At 44.6% G+C, this 18,361-nt stretch overlaps 1 protein-coding gene across 1 annotated transcript in view; it reads left to right on the top strand.

Annotated features, from left to right (window-relative positions):
* Positions 1-18,361, top strand: part of LOC120064609 (phosphatidylinositol 4-phosphate 3-kinase C2 domain-containing subunit beta-like) — a 43,271-nt gene that overhangs the window by 5,019 nt on the left and 19,891 nt on the right. Inside the window, exons 5-14 of the mRNA XM_039015211.1 lie at positions 1,818-1,929; positions 2,076-2,155; positions 2,406-2,469; positions 2,596-2,742; positions 2,962-2,995; positions 5,299-5,494; positions 9,372-9,494; positions 11,423-11,593; positions 11,681-11,789; positions 14,226-14,368. Coding sequence (XP_038871139.1) covers positions 1,818-1,929; positions 2,076-2,155; positions 2,406-2,469; positions 2,596-2,742; positions 2,962-2,995; positions 5,299-5,494; positions 9,372-9,494; positions 11,423-11,593; positions 11,681-11,789; positions 14,226-14,368 — 1,179 coding nt within the window. The remainder of the gene's footprint in view (positions 1-1,817; positions 1,930-2,075; positions 2,156-2,405; positions 2,470-2,595; positions 2,743-2,961; positions 2,996-5,298; positions 5,495-9,371; positions 9,495-11,422; positions 11,594-11,680; positions 11,790-14,225; positions 14,369-18,361) is intronic.

The following is an 18,361-nucleotide window of genomic DNA, read 5'->3' as shown; positions in this document are numbered from 1 at the left end:
GGGGAACCACCAGTACAGAGCTTGCTCAGGAATGGCAGCAGGCAGGTGTGAGTGCATCTGCACGCACAGTGAGGCGAAGACTTTTGGAGGATGGCCTGGTGTCAAGAAGGGCAGCAAAGAAGCCACTTCTCTCCAGGAAAAACATCAGGGACAGATTGATATTCTGCAAAAGCTACAGCGATTGGACTGCTGAGGACTGGGGTTAAGTCATTTTCTCTGATGAATGCCCTTTCCGATTGTTTGGGGCATCCGGAAACAAGCTTATCCGGAGAAGAGAAGGTGAACGCTACCATCAGTCCTGTGTCATGCCAACAGTAAAGCATCCTGAGACCATTCATGTGTGGAATTGCTTCTCAGCCAAGGGAGTGAGCTCACTCACAATTTTGCCTAAGAACACAGCCATGAATAAAGAATGGTACCAACACATCCTCCGAGAGCAACTTCTCCCAACCATCCAGGAACAGTTTGGTGACGAACAATGCCTTTTCCAGCATGATGGAGCACCTTGCCATAAGGTAAAAGTGATAACTAAGTGGCTCGGGGAACAAAACATCGATATTTTGGGTCCATGGCCAGGAAACTCCCCAGACCTTAATCCCATTGAGAACTTGTGGTCAATCCTCAAGAGGCGGGTGGACAAACAAAAACCCACAAATTCTGACAAACTCCAAGCATTGATTATGCAAGAATGGGCTGCCATCAGTCAGGATGTGGCCCAGAAGTTAATTGACAGCATGCCAGGGCGGATTGCAGAGGTCTTGAAAAAGAAGGGTCAACACTAAAAATATTGACTTTTTGCATCAACTTCATGTAATTGTCAATAAAAGCATATGACACGTATGAAATGCTTGTAATTACACTTCAGTATTCCATAGTAACATCTGACAAAAATATCTATTAATATTTGTGTCATTCACAAAACTTTTGGCCAAGAGTGTGTGTCAGTCTTTCTGTTTGTTTGTTTTTCAGGCTCAGAGCAACTGTGTGTTTCTCTCTCTCTCCTCTCTCCTCTCTCCTCTCTCCTCTCTCCTCTCTTCTCTCTCCTCTCTCTCTCTGTGTGTTTCCGGCCTGCAGCAGAAAGTGTGTTTCTCTCGCTCTCTCTCTCTGTGTGTGTGTTTCCGGCCTGCAGCAGAAAGTGTGTTTTCCCCCGATAACCTGCGGCTGTTAAAGTGGGCGGGACTTGCTCTGTGTGCTGAGGTCATTGCTTGTTACCCAGCTGTCAATCACAGGGCTGGACAGTAGTAGGGTTTTAGCTCTCTCTCTTTATTTGCCCTCCCGTCTCTCGCTCTTATTTATGGAGCAAAACAATCACCTCACAATGAACCCCCACGCCCATATTGTAGTGGGTTTTCCCCTGTGTGTGTATTCACTAAGTACAGCTGCACCACATCATTGTGTAGGGACATGGCTTATCCACTTGAATGGCATACTTGTCCTACAAATGTTTTTATTTTTATGAGTAATGTCTTTGTTTTTCAATGCTTTGTTATTTGTATTTTTTTGGGGGGAAACTTTACAATAAAATCTCTGTCTCTCTGTCTCGCTCTCTCTGTCTCTGTTTGTCTCTCTGTCTGTCTCTGTTTGTCTCTGTCTCTCTCTGTCTCTGTTTGTCTCTCTCTCTGTCTCTGTGTGTGTGTCTCTCTGTGTGTGTGTGTGTGTGGATCTCTCTGTGTGTGTCTCTCTGTCTCTCTCTGTCTCTGTCTGTCTCTCTTTCAATTCAATTCAAGGGGCTTTATTGGCATGGGAAACATGTGTTAACATTGCCAAAGCAAGTGAGGTAGATAATATATCTTTCTCTCTCTCTCTGTCTCTGTTAGTTCCCAGACGTTGACAGGGTTGGAGCATATCCAGCTGTGTGTGAAGTTTGACTGGGACATTCGTCTCTTCCTCACCAAGAGAGGCTCTGTCAACACAGAACTGGGCCGCACGGTGAAAACACACACACACACACACACACACACACACACACACACACACACACACACACACACACACACACACACACACACACACGCATGCAGTAGCAGAGACGCACACACTCTTGTTTGATTATGTGGTTGTGTTGTGCTTGACAGGAGGAGGATGATGAGACGGCCTCTACGATGAACCACAGCATCCTGCTGCAGGAGCGACCAATCAAACAGACAGTTACTAGGTGAGGGGAGGGGCCTAGAGCTCTCACGCCACTGATCACATTAGAGATGCAACCTTTATCAAGGTGATTCCTAATCTGATTGGATAACTTGGATGATTGGAAGTAAAATAATGTCATCTGGCTACCAACTTGGACGGATTAGTCAAGTCTTTTTGGAATATGTGAAAACTTCTTTAAAAAGCAATAGAAGGCCTTAGGCTGGGACTTTGATATCCTTAACAGTGTTGTTGATATTTCCTTGTTTGAACAGGGAGGCTTTGACTCTGCTCCTGGACACCTTTCACAACGAGGCTGAGTCCTTCCTTCTATCAGAGGTAACCTGGTACATATACGCACATAAAAACACACAAGAAGGAACACAAACATTTTAGGTTTTTTTATTCTTAAAATGGATGTGTAAGGTTGAATTCTCTATGTTCTTTCCCTCCCGCCCTCTGTAGGTGGAGCTTGTGTTGCACGTAGAACGGCTCGTCCAATCAGTGAAGGCTCTCTGCAGCTCGCTGGCTGCTGTGGAAACGCCTGACATCACTTCCGCCCTCAACCAGCTTCCAGCATGCCCCTGTCGTCTGCAGCCCAGAGTCCAGAAGGTAAACACACACACTCACAATCACATCTACCATGCTTCAGATACACATATCTAGGATCAGTTTACCCTCCCCCAATCATAGCCTTAAATATTATGGTCTAAATACAAAACTGATCTCAGACCGGTACACAAGGATAACTTCATGAATTACTGTACTCCTGTAACTCCAGAACCAAAGGTTGGTTGATTGGATTCTGTAACTGTGTGTGTCTCTTCACAGGATTCATCAGTGCTGGCCATCAGAGAGAACAGAGGTAAGTTCCACACTAATTGAATGTCCTACAATAGCACTGAATAATCCACACAGAGATACTGGCTGGTAGGGGATGACAGAGAGGACAGACAGAAGAGGGGAAGGAGGATAGGAGACAGACAGACAGAGAAAGGACAGGACAGAAGAGGAACTGAGGATAGATAAAGAGGAGTGATGAGATACTGTAGATGGAAGAGAGGAGCAAGGGAGGGGTCCAGGTCAGGTCTGTACAGTAGTGTAACGCAATAAAGATTGTACCGTAAGCTCCACAGCTGAGTTGCTAGCTTTTCGGCGGCACAACTGGCTAGTACGTTGTCAAGCGGGCGGTCACGTGTGTTTGCGAGGCAGAGGAACCTGGGTCGAGCCATTGTACAGACAGTGCACCCAGATAGGGAGGAAGCTATACTGCTAAGCAGGCACACTGGTCCGTCACAGTAGCACTACCTCATGTCAGAGCGGAAGTGTCCGTGACTTGTTGTGATGCACATCCGTGATGTAGGATATCCCCACTCTCTACCTCCCTGCCACACTCAAACAAACAGGAAGGATGGCTAGCTTCGTACAGGATACACCAAGCACCACCACCATCCATCCGCCGAGCTCCATCTGTCCATCCGCCCTTGAAAAGAGAGGGATAACATTTCAGAGAGTTGGGATGTTGTTTCCCATGTAGGGCTAAGCTCCTTCCCATGTAGGGCTAAGCTGCTGCTCCAATGGATGTATAAAGAGACACAATGTAAACAGTGGAGCCCAGTCAGCTGAGCTGTGTTGACATGGAGCAGCCATGTTCTGTGTCCCAAATGGCACCCCTAAGAGCCTTGGTCAAAAGTACTGCACTCTATAGGGAATAGGGTGCCATTTGGGGCACAACCATGGAATGATGACAATAACTAATGTTTGATATTCCTCTGGTTTGAGAAACAGACGCCTCACAAGTCCTCAACTGGCAGCTTCATTAAATAGTACCTGCGAAACACCAGTCTCAACGTCAACAGTGAAGCGGCGACTCCGGGATCCTAGCCTTCTAGGCAGAGTTCCTCTGTCCAGTGTCTGTGTTCTTTTGCCCATCTTAATATTTTATTTTTATTGGCCAGTCTGAGATATGGCTTTTTCTTTGCAACTCTGCCTAGAAGGCCAGCATCCCAGAGTCGCCTCTTCACTGTTGACGTTGAGACTGGTGTTTTGCGGGTACTATTTAATGAAGCTGCCAGTTGAGGACTTGTGAGGCGTCTGTTTCTCAAACTAGACACTCTAATGTACGTGTCCTCTTGCTCAGTTGTGCACCGGGGCCTCCCACTCCTCTTTCTATTCTGGTTAGAGCCAGTTTGCGCTGGTCTGTGAAGGGAGTTGTTCACCGTGTTGTACGAGAGCTTCAGTTTCTTGAAAATTTCTCGCATGGAATAGCCTTTATTTCTCAGAACAAGAATAGACTGAGTTTCAGAATAAAGTTATTTGTTTCTAGCCATTTCGAGCCTGTAATCGAACCCACAAATGCTGATGCTCCAGATACTCAACTAGTCTAAAGAAGGCCAGTTTTATTGCCTCTTTAATCAACACAACAGTTTTCAGCTGTGCTAACATAATTGCAAAAGGGTTTTCTAATCATAAATTAGCCTTTTAAAATGATTAACTTGGATTAGCTAACACAACGTGCCGTTGGAACACAGGAGTGATGGTTGCTGATAATGGGCCTCTGTACACCTATGTAGATATTCCATAAAAAATCTGCCTTTTCCAGCTACAATAGTCATTTACAACATTAACAATGTCTACACTGTATTTCTGATCAATTTGATGTTATTTTAATGGACAAAGAAATGTGCTTTTCTTTCAAAAACAAGGACATTTCTAAGTGTCCCCAAACTTTTGAACGGTAGTGTATGTAAATAGGGCAGCAGCCTCTAAGGTGCAGGGTTGCGTAACCGGGTGGAAGCTGGCTAGTGATGGCTATTTAAGTCTGATGGCCTTGCAATACAAAACAATACATACATAATCCAAAAAATACGTTTTATATAGGATGAACCATGACTAGAATATATACAATGAGTTGACGTTGAGGTAGAGGTTATTTTCCTGGCACCACTCTGTCATCAGCAAACTTGATGAATGATTTGGAGACGTGCGTGAGGTGCTCAATTCTGCACCCTGATTATTACTAACATTCAGAAAGTAAAACTTTTAATGCTTGTGTTAAGTGGTTGTTTAGCCGTCCTTAATTGAATGCACTTAGTGTAAGTCTGTCTGGATAAGAGCGTCTGCTAAATGAAGGTGATATGAATCTAAATGGTTTCGAAAATGTTGCAGAGAAAGTGGTGGAGAAGCTGACGGTGGCCATTTTAGATCTGGTGGAGCTGTACTGCAGCACATTCAATGCTAACTTCCACACCACGGTGCAGAGCAACCGGCACACGGCGCCCAGACAGGAAGCAGGCCTGGTCACCAACGTCCTATCCTTCAGCGTCTACGCTGCTCACCGCATCCCCATCACATGGGCGGCCAGGTAACACACGCACACAGGCAGCTGTTCAGGCTGGATTTCCCATAATCTGAGGATGACATTGTGTTATGGAGCATTGTGTTATCCCTCTCCTTTTCAGTGGTGGAAAAAGTACCCAATTTTCATACTTGAGTGAAAGTAAACATACCTTAGAGAAGTAAAAGTGAAAGTCACCCAGTAAAATACTACTTGAGTAAAAGTCTAAAAGTATTTGGTTTTAAATAAATGTAATTGCTAAAATATACTTAAGTATCAAAAGTAAAAGTATAAATAATTTTAAATTCCTTATATAATGCAGACCAGATGGCATCATTTTCTTGGTTATTTTTTATTTACGGATAGCCAGGGGCATGGTCCAACACTAAGCATGTGTTTAGTAAGTCCACCAGATCAGAGGAAGTAGGGATGACCAGGGATGTTCTCTTGATAAGTGTGTGAATTAGACAATTTTTCTTTCCTGCTAAGCATCCAAAATGTAACGAGTACTTTTGTGTGTCAGGGAAAGTGTATGAAGTAAAAAGTACATTTTCTTTCGGAATGTAGTGAAGTAAAAGGTGTAAAAAAATATAAATAGTTAAGTACAGATACCCCAAAAAACGACTTAAGTAAAACTACTTGTAAGTACTACTTAAGTACTTTATACCACTGCTTCTCCTTCTCCCTCTCTTATTCTCTGTCCTTCTATTTCTCGTTCCTTCTCCCTTCATTCCCTCTTCACTTTCTATCTCATTCTCTCTCCCTTCTCTCTCTCCTCTCTCATCCCCTTCTCCCTCTCCCCTTCTCCCTATCCTCTCCCCTTCTCCCTATCCTCTCCCCTTCTCCTTTTCTGTATCCTCTGCCATTTTCCCTATCCTCTCCCCTTTCTCCATATCCTCTCCCCTTCTCCCTATCCTCTCCCCTTCTCCCTATCCTCTCCCCTTCTCCATATCCTCTCCCCTTCCTCATATCCTCTCCCCTTCTCCCTATCCTCTCCCCTTCTCCCTATCCTCTCCCCTTCTCCCTATCCTCTCCCCTTCTCCCTATCCTCTCCCCTTCTCCCTCTACTTCTCTCTTTCCATCACCCTCCATCCCATTTTCACTTCTCTTACTTTTCCCATCCTCTCTTCCATCTTGTACCTTTTTTCCTCCCTTTTCCCTTCCCATCACATCCCTCCCTCTATATTGACCTGAGTGAATTCAGTTCAGGCCAAACCCTCCCCTTGAATCTCCATGAATCTGTCTTCTGTCAGCACCTGCCCTTTCTTCAACTTTCCTCTGGCACTGACACATATGCAGGGGTTTATGCACTGCCATCCCACCATTCCCATACATTCTATACTCAACTCCTTACCCTACCCATTCCCCCACACTCACCCTGCAGCCCTATTGCCCTTACCATTGACTCTGCTCCTAGAATTTCCCCTGTACCATCCCTATCCCCACCGCCGTGTACGGCCCTCCTTCACTCCCCCACCCCCTTCCAGCCACATGAATGGTTCGCTCTGCTCCACCCCCTCCCCTCTCCAGACCCCAGTTGGCTGGCTCTTTTGTCTTCCCCTGAAACTGATGCTGGCACGTGATTGATTGACAGCCTGGGAACCCTGCCTGACCTTTGAACCGAAGGGGCGGGGCAGAGCTCTGGCTGGTCACTCGGCACCTGTCCGGCGGTTTCACATGCCATCTGTGTGTGTGTGAAGGTGTGTCTTTGTGTGCAGGAAGACAGATCAATTGATACCAAAATATCAGCTAATCTCCCACACAATGGATATCCTCTGTATTGATAAGGTCTTCAGATAGGGATTTAGGTAGCAATGAGGAATGTGCATATTTCCCTTTCCAGACGATTCGATATGTATCTAGATACATGGGCTTCGACACGATACAGGAACGATACGTTTTAGTTGGAATCGATTCGGTGCAATTTGGTTTGATTACAGAACGGATCAATGCAATGTGGTTCGATGCGATACGATTCGATGCACTAACGTTTTTTGCATAAAAACATTAATTTTACCTAAGTCCTTACCCTAACCATTCCCCCACACTCACAGGCTATAGCCAGATCAGAGTTGTCTCCGTTAGCTTAACTTTTATTCCGGTAAAACACAATTTTCAACATGGTAGAGATAACAATAACCTAATAAGCCTAATATCACGCAAGCCATTTTTGCATTTGAATGCTGAAGGTGCAGATGCTCAAGATCTGGAGCAGGCCTCATACCTGCCGTTGGTCAGTGCGCAAAGCTGTGCTCAGTTTGACTAGGCTACTGATATTCCCTAGGGTTTTTCGGCATGCAAAATGACTTGTTGATCAATGACTCAACACAGTTACATGCTTAGTTCCACACTGAAGGAATGGCCGCATCAGTTGTCAAACTATGAGGTATTTTTGGAAGGTAGAAAAAAAGTCATGAGCAAAATTTTGATCAGTTTGGGGTCCGATGGAGTCCTGTCTAAAACATTTAGAACGGGCGCTGATGGGTATCGGGCGCTGATGGGTATCGGGCGCTGATGGGTATCGGGCGCTGATGGGTATCGGGCGTTGATGGGTATCGGGCGCTGATGGGTATTGGGTAATCATTACTTCCCTAGTAGCAATAGCACTCTACTGTAAGACAAATTACATGGTAACATTGTTAACCAATGTTATTACCCTTTAATTACTATTCAGTCTTGGGGATTAATAATATAAATAATTACAGCTAAATAAGTTTTTACCAAGTAGCTAAAATACCAGATATATAGTACTGTAAAATAAAATGCTATGAATTTGTGAATATTGCTCATTTGAATCACTGTTTCTCTATGTAACGTTTAGAGTTTCCCCTGCCTGGTCCCAGTGCCTCACGGATCTGCTATTCATTTTATACCTCCTCTCTAGAGACCAGCCTCCTCTTATTCCCCCTTTATAAAGTCCCCCGGCCCTAGCTCCAGTACCAGATTAATAATGCAGGACTGGGTTACAGATTAGGGGAGAGGATGGGAGAGAAAGAGGGAGAGAGACAGGTTGGTTGGGTGGGTGGGAGTGAGAGGGATAGAGATTTATTTACTAGGCTTTCTCTCCTGTAAAGTTAGCTAGCTTGACCCACATTCCAACATGAGAACCATTTTTATGCATACTCTAACAATTACATTTCAGTCAATCACTCTTATATATGAAGCCCTTTTTACATCAGCAGTTGCCACAAAGTGCTGCACAGAAACCCAGCTTAAAACCCCAAAGAGCAAGCAATGCAGACGTAGAAGCACAGTGGCTATGAAAAACTCCCTAGAAAGGCAGGAACCTAGGAAGAAACCAAGAGAGGAACCAGGGGTGGCCAGTCCTCTTCTGGCTGTGGCAGATGGAGATTATAAGAGTACATGGCCATTAAGGCCAGATCATTCTTCAAGATGTTCAAATGTGCATAGATGAGCAGCATGGTCAAATAATGATCAAAGTGGTTATAGAGGGTGCAAAATGTGAGCACCTTTTGGCTTTTCTTAGCCGAGCATTCAGAGGTCGAGAGAGCGACTAATACATGCTATACAACATACACACACTCACATCAGAATATACGGTCAGAAGACCAATGAAGAATTGTCTTTATTTGTTTTTCAGAAGTTCACTTGACTCCAACTTGGTGCTCAGTTACTTGTAATTATGCATTTCCAGGCGTAGTCATTATGAAACTCCATTGGCCTATCATCTACACTGAGTGTACAAAACATTAAAAACACCTTCATAATATTGAGTTTGCATTTAACCGGTCTCCTCCCCTTCATCTACACTGATTTTAAGTAGATTTAACAAGTGACGTCACTAAAAGGATCATAGCTTTTACCTGGATTCACATTGTCATGGAATTGGCTGATCTCCTCTCTGTTATCCCATTGGCTGATTTCCACTTCCTCTTCCTATCAGCTATGAGGGCTTCTTCCTGTCGTGCTCTCTGACCCATGGAGGAGCAGAGCTTTGTGCCCCCCAGCACACCAGCAAACAGCAGGTCAGCAAGTACCTGTTTCACCTGGTAGTCTGGGACCAGAGGTACGTACCCAATCACAGCCTGTCACAACAGACCTTATAGGCACCTCAACCAACCTCACAGAGATGTTCACCAATCAGAGTCTATGTATCCTTATATTACTTGATGCTTAACATTTAAAAGCAATATAGATATTTGCTATCCAAACAACCACTTCTAACAACATGTACTCATAACATACACATGTTAGTGTTCCTGCCATCCCACTCTAGTACCAGGTGTTCTGTTTGTGCACCTACTTTCCCCTATATGTGTCTACTGGAAGGAGCTGTTGGTCGTGGGTGTGGACATGTGTGGGTGGACATGTGGGTACTTATTGAAGCAGATGGAAAGTGTTTACAGTGGGTTGTTATTTGTGGGTTGTTACTAGTCTCCTTGGCTTTGTATGCAGCATCCGGTATCTATTTTCTGATCTTTGTACCTCCTGTCCTTGATGCGTTGTCCCTGGGGTTATTTTAAAGATATTATTTTTGCCTCTATTGTAATAATATTTTAGTCCTCCGGTATCTGGGTGGATTTCTAAAGCGTTGTTGAGAAACATGTTTTTGTCAACCCGTGTAGGCCTGCCTAACGGCTCCTTCAGATGTGACAACAATTTTGCAAAACCTTGACCCTAAAACAACACTTCCCGAGAAGACTGCTTGACAGTGTCCAGCTTGTTGAAGCTTCTTGAGATGGAATAAACACAAATAGGCCTGGCACAAATACCAAATAGGTCATGTTTCATTATGGCTGGAGTACATTGGAGTTTGGACAGGGAGTGCAGCAGGCTACAGCCTTGTAAGGTAGACTTCCTCAAACTGTTCTTGGTTTGTTGGTTGTGTGTGTAAGTCTTCAATGTACATGTTTGTCTTTTTGGCTGGACGACTCATCTTAATGTCCTACTCCATTCTCCTTTTCACCTCTATCAGCTGATTTCTTTAACAAAAGGCACATAGGTGGTCCATGTGTCTCATGACCTCATGTGTCCTTTGGGCTCCCAAGTGGCACAGCGGTCTAAGCCACTGCATCTCAGTGCTAGAGGCGTCACTACAGACCCTGGTTTGATTCCAGGCTGTATCACAACCGGCCGTGATTGGGAGTCCCATATGGTGGCGCACAATTGGCCCAGCGTCGTTAGGGTTTGGCCGGGGTAGCCCGTCATTGTAAATAATAATTTGTTCTTAACTGAGTTGCCTAGTTAAATGAAGGTAAACAAAAAAGACATGGCACAAGTTGGGGGGTGAGCCATTCCCCTTTTGTTCTCTATTGTTCCTCAAGTATCTATTCCGGGGCTCCCGTCCATAGTGTACAAACAGGCCCCGTAACTGAACATGTTGTCTTAGTTAGCGAAGCATGCTAGCAGATCCACCAGTGGGGTTTAGCTCAGAACCAATGGTGTTTGTTAATCACACTACTATTTTTAGTTGGCTCGATGCTAGCTTCTTTCATGCTAACGAGTCTTTGAAGTTTTAGGATTCCAACAGAGTTCTTAATGTGTTATTCTCTTTCATGTGGGAGACGTGTTGAAAGCACACGGGTCCCATGTGGATGACAGAGGGCTAAATATAAATGGAAAGCTCGTTTACTAGCTCTATAACGTTACTCTGCTGTTCAGTTACAGTGAGGGATCGTTTACTAGCTCTATAACGTTACTCTGCTGTTCAGTTAGTGAGGGATCGTTTACTAGCTCTATAACGTTACTCTGCTGTTCACTAGCAGTTACAGTGCCACTCCCAGTCTACTCTCTTCTAAGAAAATGTGTATTTATATTATAGCTACTGCATTTCACATTTCACAATTCAACTACAACTGATTCTCTCTCTCCCACTCTCTCAACCCCCCACGCTTTCTGTCCTTCTCTATTCCTCTCTTCCCCTTCAATCCTTCTCTATATCCTCCTCTCTCATTGCATTTCTCTCTTCCCTCCCTCCCTCCCTCTACCCCGCAGGGTGTGCTTCCCAGTGCAGATCAACCAGTTGCCAAGGGAGACCCAGCTGACAGTGACTCTGTATGCCAGTGCTCTGCCACCCCCTGGAGGAGTGGAAGAGAAGGGTAGTAAGCAGCGCCGCAGCATCGAATCCCTGGGCTGGGTCACCATGCCCCTCTTCAACTTCAGACAGTGAGTATTAGTCCACAGGAGGGTGGGTGGGTGGGTGGGTGGGTGGGTGCGTGTGTCTGAGATTATGACCATCACCCTCTCCCTCAGCATCCTGACATGTGGGAGGAAGCTACTGGGTCTGTGGCCTTCCAACCCAGGAAGTAACGCTCGCTCCAGCTTCCCCAACTTCAGCCAGCCTGACAGCGTCATCCTGCAGGTAACTGACCTAGTCTCTCACACACACACACACACACACACACACACACACACACACACACACACACACACACACACACACACACACACACACACACACACACACACACACGGCATATGTGCGCACGCACACACTTTTTCCTCCTCCTCCTCTTCCTTCCTCTCTTTCTCTTATTTCCCTCTATTTATTTTTCAAGGTGTAGTTCCCTATTACCTAGTGTCCTCCTTTTTCACTCCCTCTCTTTTTCTCTATATCTGTCTTTTACAGCTTTCCTCCCTTTCCTCTCCGCCCTCCCTCTTCCTCACTCTCTCCGCCCTCTTTCCTCTCCAGACTGGCCTGTCTCAATAAAACATACACCGTTGCTCCTGGTCAAAAGAACAGCCTATAAAAGGCTTATTCACACACTACAGGTACAGTAGGTTTCCTGCCTCCGTGTGTAACATGAACGTTGGCTGTCTTTTGACCCGTTTTAGAGCTGTGGAGCAGATGGGGGTTTGGACTTCCAAAGTGCTCTGTCTGTCTCTATGACCAGAATCCTCTCCACACATGTTAAAGCATAGGCAGAGGGACTCTCACGCACATTGGTAGTCATGCATGTAGTACACACACACAAACACTACAACTGCTATCTGCAGAAGGGACCTGAAAGTAGGTCAGTTGGATCTGCTCTGGCCAAAAAAACTCACCCTGGATATTAGAGTGCCCTGCTGTCTGCCCTCCCTTCTGACACACACGTCCTCCTCGCTCTCACTCGCTCATTCTCTCTCTCTCACGCACGTAGACACAGGGTTTCTTCTCAGCAGTATTGTATTGTAAACCCAGTCCCTCATGCAGTGCCAGCCCAGTGTGTGGCAGTGCCAGCTGGCCCATGGCGCTGGTTCCCAGTGGCTCTTTGTCTCAGTGCTGTGGGCTGCGTTAAAATGGGATCTGTGTGTGTGTTCTATTGCAATCGGTCTCCTCATTAACGTGGCGACATCATTTGAGGCTTCATACTTCATCACTGATGGCAGAACAACATATGCTTACACACACACACACACACACACACACACACACACACACACACTCCCCCAGCATCGCATAAGACATAGCTGGGGCCTGGCATACATCTATCACTCATTAATCCGAATCACTCACTCACTCACTCACACTCACACTCACACTCACTCACTCACTCACTCACTCACTCACTCACTCACTCACTCACTCACTCACTCACTCACTCACTCACTCACTCACTCACTCACTCACTCACTCACTCACTCACTCACTCACACACACACACACACACACACACACACACACACACACACACACACACACACACACACACACACACACTGCCCCAACATCGCATAAGACACATCTGGGGCATGGCATACATCTGTCAATCATTAATCCGAATGTAACCCCCTCTTTCTCTCACACACATTTTCTTCTGCACACCGTCAAACATTTCAATGCCAAAACAAACTGAGTGGATGATACATAAGAATTGATTTTCTATCTGACCTAATTTTGGTTATATTCCTCTCTGTGTTCCTTCATCCTGAAGGCTTTCCCTCAGTGGCCTGCCATGACTTCACATTTCTTCTCTCTTGGATTTTCATGTTATTTTTTCCCCTCCTACTTTCCTTGTTAATTCCTCACTTCATTCTGTTCCTCTCCTCTCCCCCTATCCCCCCTTCCATTTCTCCCATACACCCGTTACCTTGTCCAGCTGCTCTATAACAGTCAGTATTTTTACTCTCCATACACCTGTTACCTTGTCCAGCTGCTCTATAACAGTCAGTATTTTTACTCTCCATACACCCGTTACCTTGTCCAGCTGCTCTATAACAGTCAGTATTTTTACTCTCCATACACCCGTTACCTTGTCCAGCTGCTCTATAACAGTCAGTATTTTTACTCTCCATACACCCGTTACCTTGTCCAGCTGCTCTATAACAGTCAGTATTTTTACTCTCCATACACCCGTTACCTTGTCCAGCTGCTCTATAACAGTCAGTATTTTTACTCTCCATACACCCGTTACCTTGTCCAGCTGTTCTATAACAGTCAGTATTTTTACTCTCCATACACCCGTTACCTTGTCCAGCTGCTCTATAACAGTCAGTATTTTTACTCTCCATACACCCGTTACCTTGTCCAGCTGCTCTATAACAGTCAGTATTTTTACTCTCCATACACCCGTTACCTTGTCCAGCTGCTCTATAACAGTCAGTATTTTTACTCTCCATACACCCGTTACCTTGTCCAGCTGCTCTATAACAGTCAGTATTTTTACTGTGCATACTCGATGAGTGTGTATTGCGTGTATACATATCTGTGAGAGTAACAACCATATTTAGTTATTGAAGTACGTTTGCCTCATCACAACACTTCATGCAGAATCTTGGTGTGGTTGTTAGTGTGACCTCTGACCTCTTTCTCTAGGTGGACTTCCCAACGTCGTCATTTGAGGTGCTCTTCAGTACCCCCCCTCCTGCAGAGTTCAGTCCCCAGTATGACTTCTGCAGACTGGACCAGCACAGCCAGAGACAACTACAGGACGTTCTGCACAAGAAGTCACTTTTCTGGTGAGACAATTATTCTGGCTGGCCGTCTGTCTGGCTGGCCGTTTGTCCATCACTTGCTCTCTATCACGCTACCTTTCTACTCTCTTTCCATGAGAGGACAGAACAGTCCTGTCAGACTAACATCATCCACTACATCATTATAAAGTCACTCTTAAAGTCACTCTTAAAGTCACTCTTGCATTAGAACAGTAAGAGTTGTTGTGTACTGTATGTTCCTGTGCAAGTGTGCAAACCCAACATCGTAGCATTCAGCTGTATAAGTTGTTAAAGGGTGTTAATGGGTTCGTAGTGGACAGAACAGGAAGGGAGACAGGAGATATATGGGCAGTGTGGTGCTCTGGGGATGGTATTGGGAGGGGGGATGGGGAAAGAGGAGTGGGTTTAAGTTGATGTCATAGCAGCAGCTGGTGGTGAATCCGCCCCAGATTATATTATACCCCCATCCTTTCTCCTCTCCCCTCTATTCTCCCCATCCCCCCTTCTCTCCCCCCTTCTCTCCTTTCTTGTCGTCTGTGTGTGTGGGGGGGGGGGGGTTTGGGGTATTTACTATCCTTGTGGGTATCAGAAGTCCTCAAAAGGATAGTAAAACAAGGAAAAACCAGACAAGTGGGGACATTTTGCCAGTCCCCAAAAGGAAAAGAGCTATTTTAGGGTTACAATTAGAGTTTGGAGTTATGTTTAAGTTATGGGTTTAAGGTTAGAGTTAAGGGGTGGGGTTAGGGTTAGGAAAACAGGATTTTGAATGAGAATCAATTGTTTGGTCCTCACAGTGTAGTGTTTAGTCCATTAGACGTTGTCATAGTTTATGATCTTTCTTGTGTGTTGTAAGAGAGATAAACGAACCATGTTTATCTTGGACCAGTGTTTTGATGTTTACTTCCAAGCATGGTTCTGTAAATGGGGCTTTGGAGCGTACCTTTGAAAGATGGAAGGAAAGGGAATGTGCTGTTTGTGTTTTGATGTTTGTTTAATGTTTACTTTGTGCCTTTCCCTCCACTCTCTTGACCTCTAAATAACCAGGAATGTCTTAATGTCAACCTATGAGGCTTTTGACTAGAATGTGCACTAGGGCTGGATGATGTGGCCAAAATATCATATCACAGTATTTTTCAAATTTATGATGGTATTTCATGTTTTGAATAATACAATTTTAAATGTGCTTGTGTGTGACCCAAGGGTGGCAACACATACATTTTAAGTGATATGATGGGTCTTTCTCCATTCTGGTTGTTTTATACTGTTCAATTAAACTTCCACCAACTTTTTCTGCATTTTCATCAATTTCTGCATTTCCTGCACTAATTTAAGATAATTTCCACACTGCCACGTAGGGCTGTGCGATACGGGCAAAAAATCTAGGCCTTATTTTTTACCGACTGTTGCAGTTTAGCCACAACTTGCTTAGAAAAGACAAACTAACTGTTTGCAGATGTAAGAAACACAAACTAATAGTGTTAGTCTGTGGGGCGGGACTAGGTCTGTGGGGCGGGACTAGGTCTGTGGGGCGGGACTAGGTCTGTGGGGCGGGACTAGGTCTGTGGGGCGGGACTAGGTCTGTTGGGCGGGACTAGGTCTGTGGGGCGGGACTAGGTCTGTGGGGCGGGACTAGGTCTGTGTGGAAAGCGGCATGGAGCGAGAGAGAGAGCGGAGAGAGGTGACTCAAGTAGCGGAGTAAACTATAAAAATGGACATTCCACACAGCGTATCACATTTAACGAGTGAAACATTCAAATACCATTATAGAAGGCAAACTAAAAACCAAAACTGGTCCGTGCATCAATACCGGTATAAAGGAAAATACGGTATACCTCCCAGCCCCAATGTGCACACATTCAAAACTTCAACAAATGGTGATTAATGGTCAGGATCAGTTTAATATTATATGGAAAAACACTAGATTTATCATTGTTGATGATATGAACCTGTGTCTGTTGATTGAGACAGGGATACAAACATACACAGACGAACCTGTGTCTGTTGATTGAGACAGGGATACAAACATACACAGACGAACCTGTGTCTGTTGATTGAGACAGGGATACAAACATACACAGACGAACCTGTGTCTGTTGATTGAGACAGGGATACAAACATACACAGACGAACCTGTGTCTGTTGATTGAGACAGGGATACAAACATACACAGACGAACCTGTGTCTGTTGATTGAGACAGGGATACAAACATACACATAAGAACCTGTGTCTGTTGATTGAGACAGGGATACAAACATACACAGACGAACCTGTGTCTGTTGATTGAGACAGGGATACAAACATACACATAAGAACCTGTGTCTGTTGATTGAGACAGGGATACAAACATACACATAAGAACCTGTGTCTGTTGATTGAGACAGGGATACAAACATACACATAAGAACCTGTGTCTGTTGATTGAGACAGGGATACAAACATACACATAAGAACCTGTGTCTGTTGATTGACACAGGGATACAAACATACACAGATGAACCTGTGTCTGTTGATTGAGACAGGGATACAAACATACACAGATGAACCTGTGTCTGTTGATTGAGACAGGGATACAAACATACACAGATGAACCTGTGTCTGTTGATTGAGACAGGGATACAAACATACACAGATGAACCTGTGTCTGTTGATTGAGACAGGGATACAAACATACACAGATGAACCTGTGTCTGTTGATTGAGACAGGGATACAAACATACACAGATGAACCTGTGTCTGTTGATTGAGACAGGGATACAAACATACACAGATGAACCTGTGTCTGTTGATTGAGACAGGGATACAAACATACACATAAGAACCTGTGTCTGTTGATTGAGACAGGGATACAAACATACACATAAGAACCTGTGTCTGTTGATTGAGACAGGGATACAAACATACACATAAGAACCTGTGTCTGTTGATTGAGACAGGGATACAAACATACACATAAGAACCTGTGTCTGTTGATTGAGACAGGGATACAAACATACACAGATGAACCTGTGTCTGTTGATTGAGACAGGGATACAAACATACACAGATGAACCTGTGCGTGTTGATTGAGACAGGGATACAAACATACACAGATGAACCTGTGCGTGTTGATTGAGACAGGGATACAAACATACACAGATGAACCTGTGTCTGTTGATTGAGACAGGGATACAAACATACACAGATGAACCTGTGCGTGTTGATTGAGACAGGGATACAAACATACACAGATGAACCTGTGTCTGTTGATTGAGACAGGGATACAAACATACACAGATGAACCTGTGTCTGTTGATTGAGACAGGGATACAAACATACACAGATGAACCTGTGTCTGTTGATTGAGACAGGGATACAAACATACACAGATGAACCTGTGTCTGTTGATTGAGACAGGGATACAAACATACACAGATGAACCTGTGTCTGTTGATTGAGACAGGGATACAAACATACACAGATGAACCTGTGTCTGTTGATTGAGACAGGGATACAAACATACACAGATGAACCTGTGTCTGTTGATTGAGACAGGGATACAAACATACACAGATGAACCTGTGTCTGTTGATTGAGACAGGGATACAAACATACACAGATGAACCTGTGTCTGTTGATTGAGACAGGGATACAAACATACACAGATGAACCTGTGCGTGTTGATTGAGACAGGGATACAAACATACACAGATGAACCTGTGCGTGTTGATTGAGACAGGGATACAAACATACACAGATGAACCTGTGCGTGTTGATTGAGACAGGGATACAAACATACACAGATGAACCTGTGCGTGTTGATTGAGACAGGGATACAAACATACACAGATGAACCTGTGTCTGTTGATTGAGACAGGGATACAAACATACACAGATGAACCTGTGCGTGTATGTGATGACTATGAATCTACTATATGAATTGATACTGTTTATTCTCCCTTCTACCAGTCACCTTATCTCCCTTATTTTTCTTCCTCGTTATCTCTCTCTCCTTCACTCCCTCTCTCTGTCTGCCACTC

Source organism: Salvelinus namaycush, chromosome 20, assembly GCF_016432855.1.
Source record: "Salvelinus namaycush isolate Seneca chromosome 20, SaNama_1.0, whole genome shotgun sequence".
NCBI classification, from domain to species: domain Eukaryota; kingdom Metazoa; phylum Chordata; class Actinopteri; order Salmoniformes; family Salmonidae; genus Salvelinus; species Salvelinus namaycush.
The sequence above is the reverse complement of the archived record's forward strand: the minus strand, read 5'-3'. Positions and strand labels throughout refer to the sequence as shown.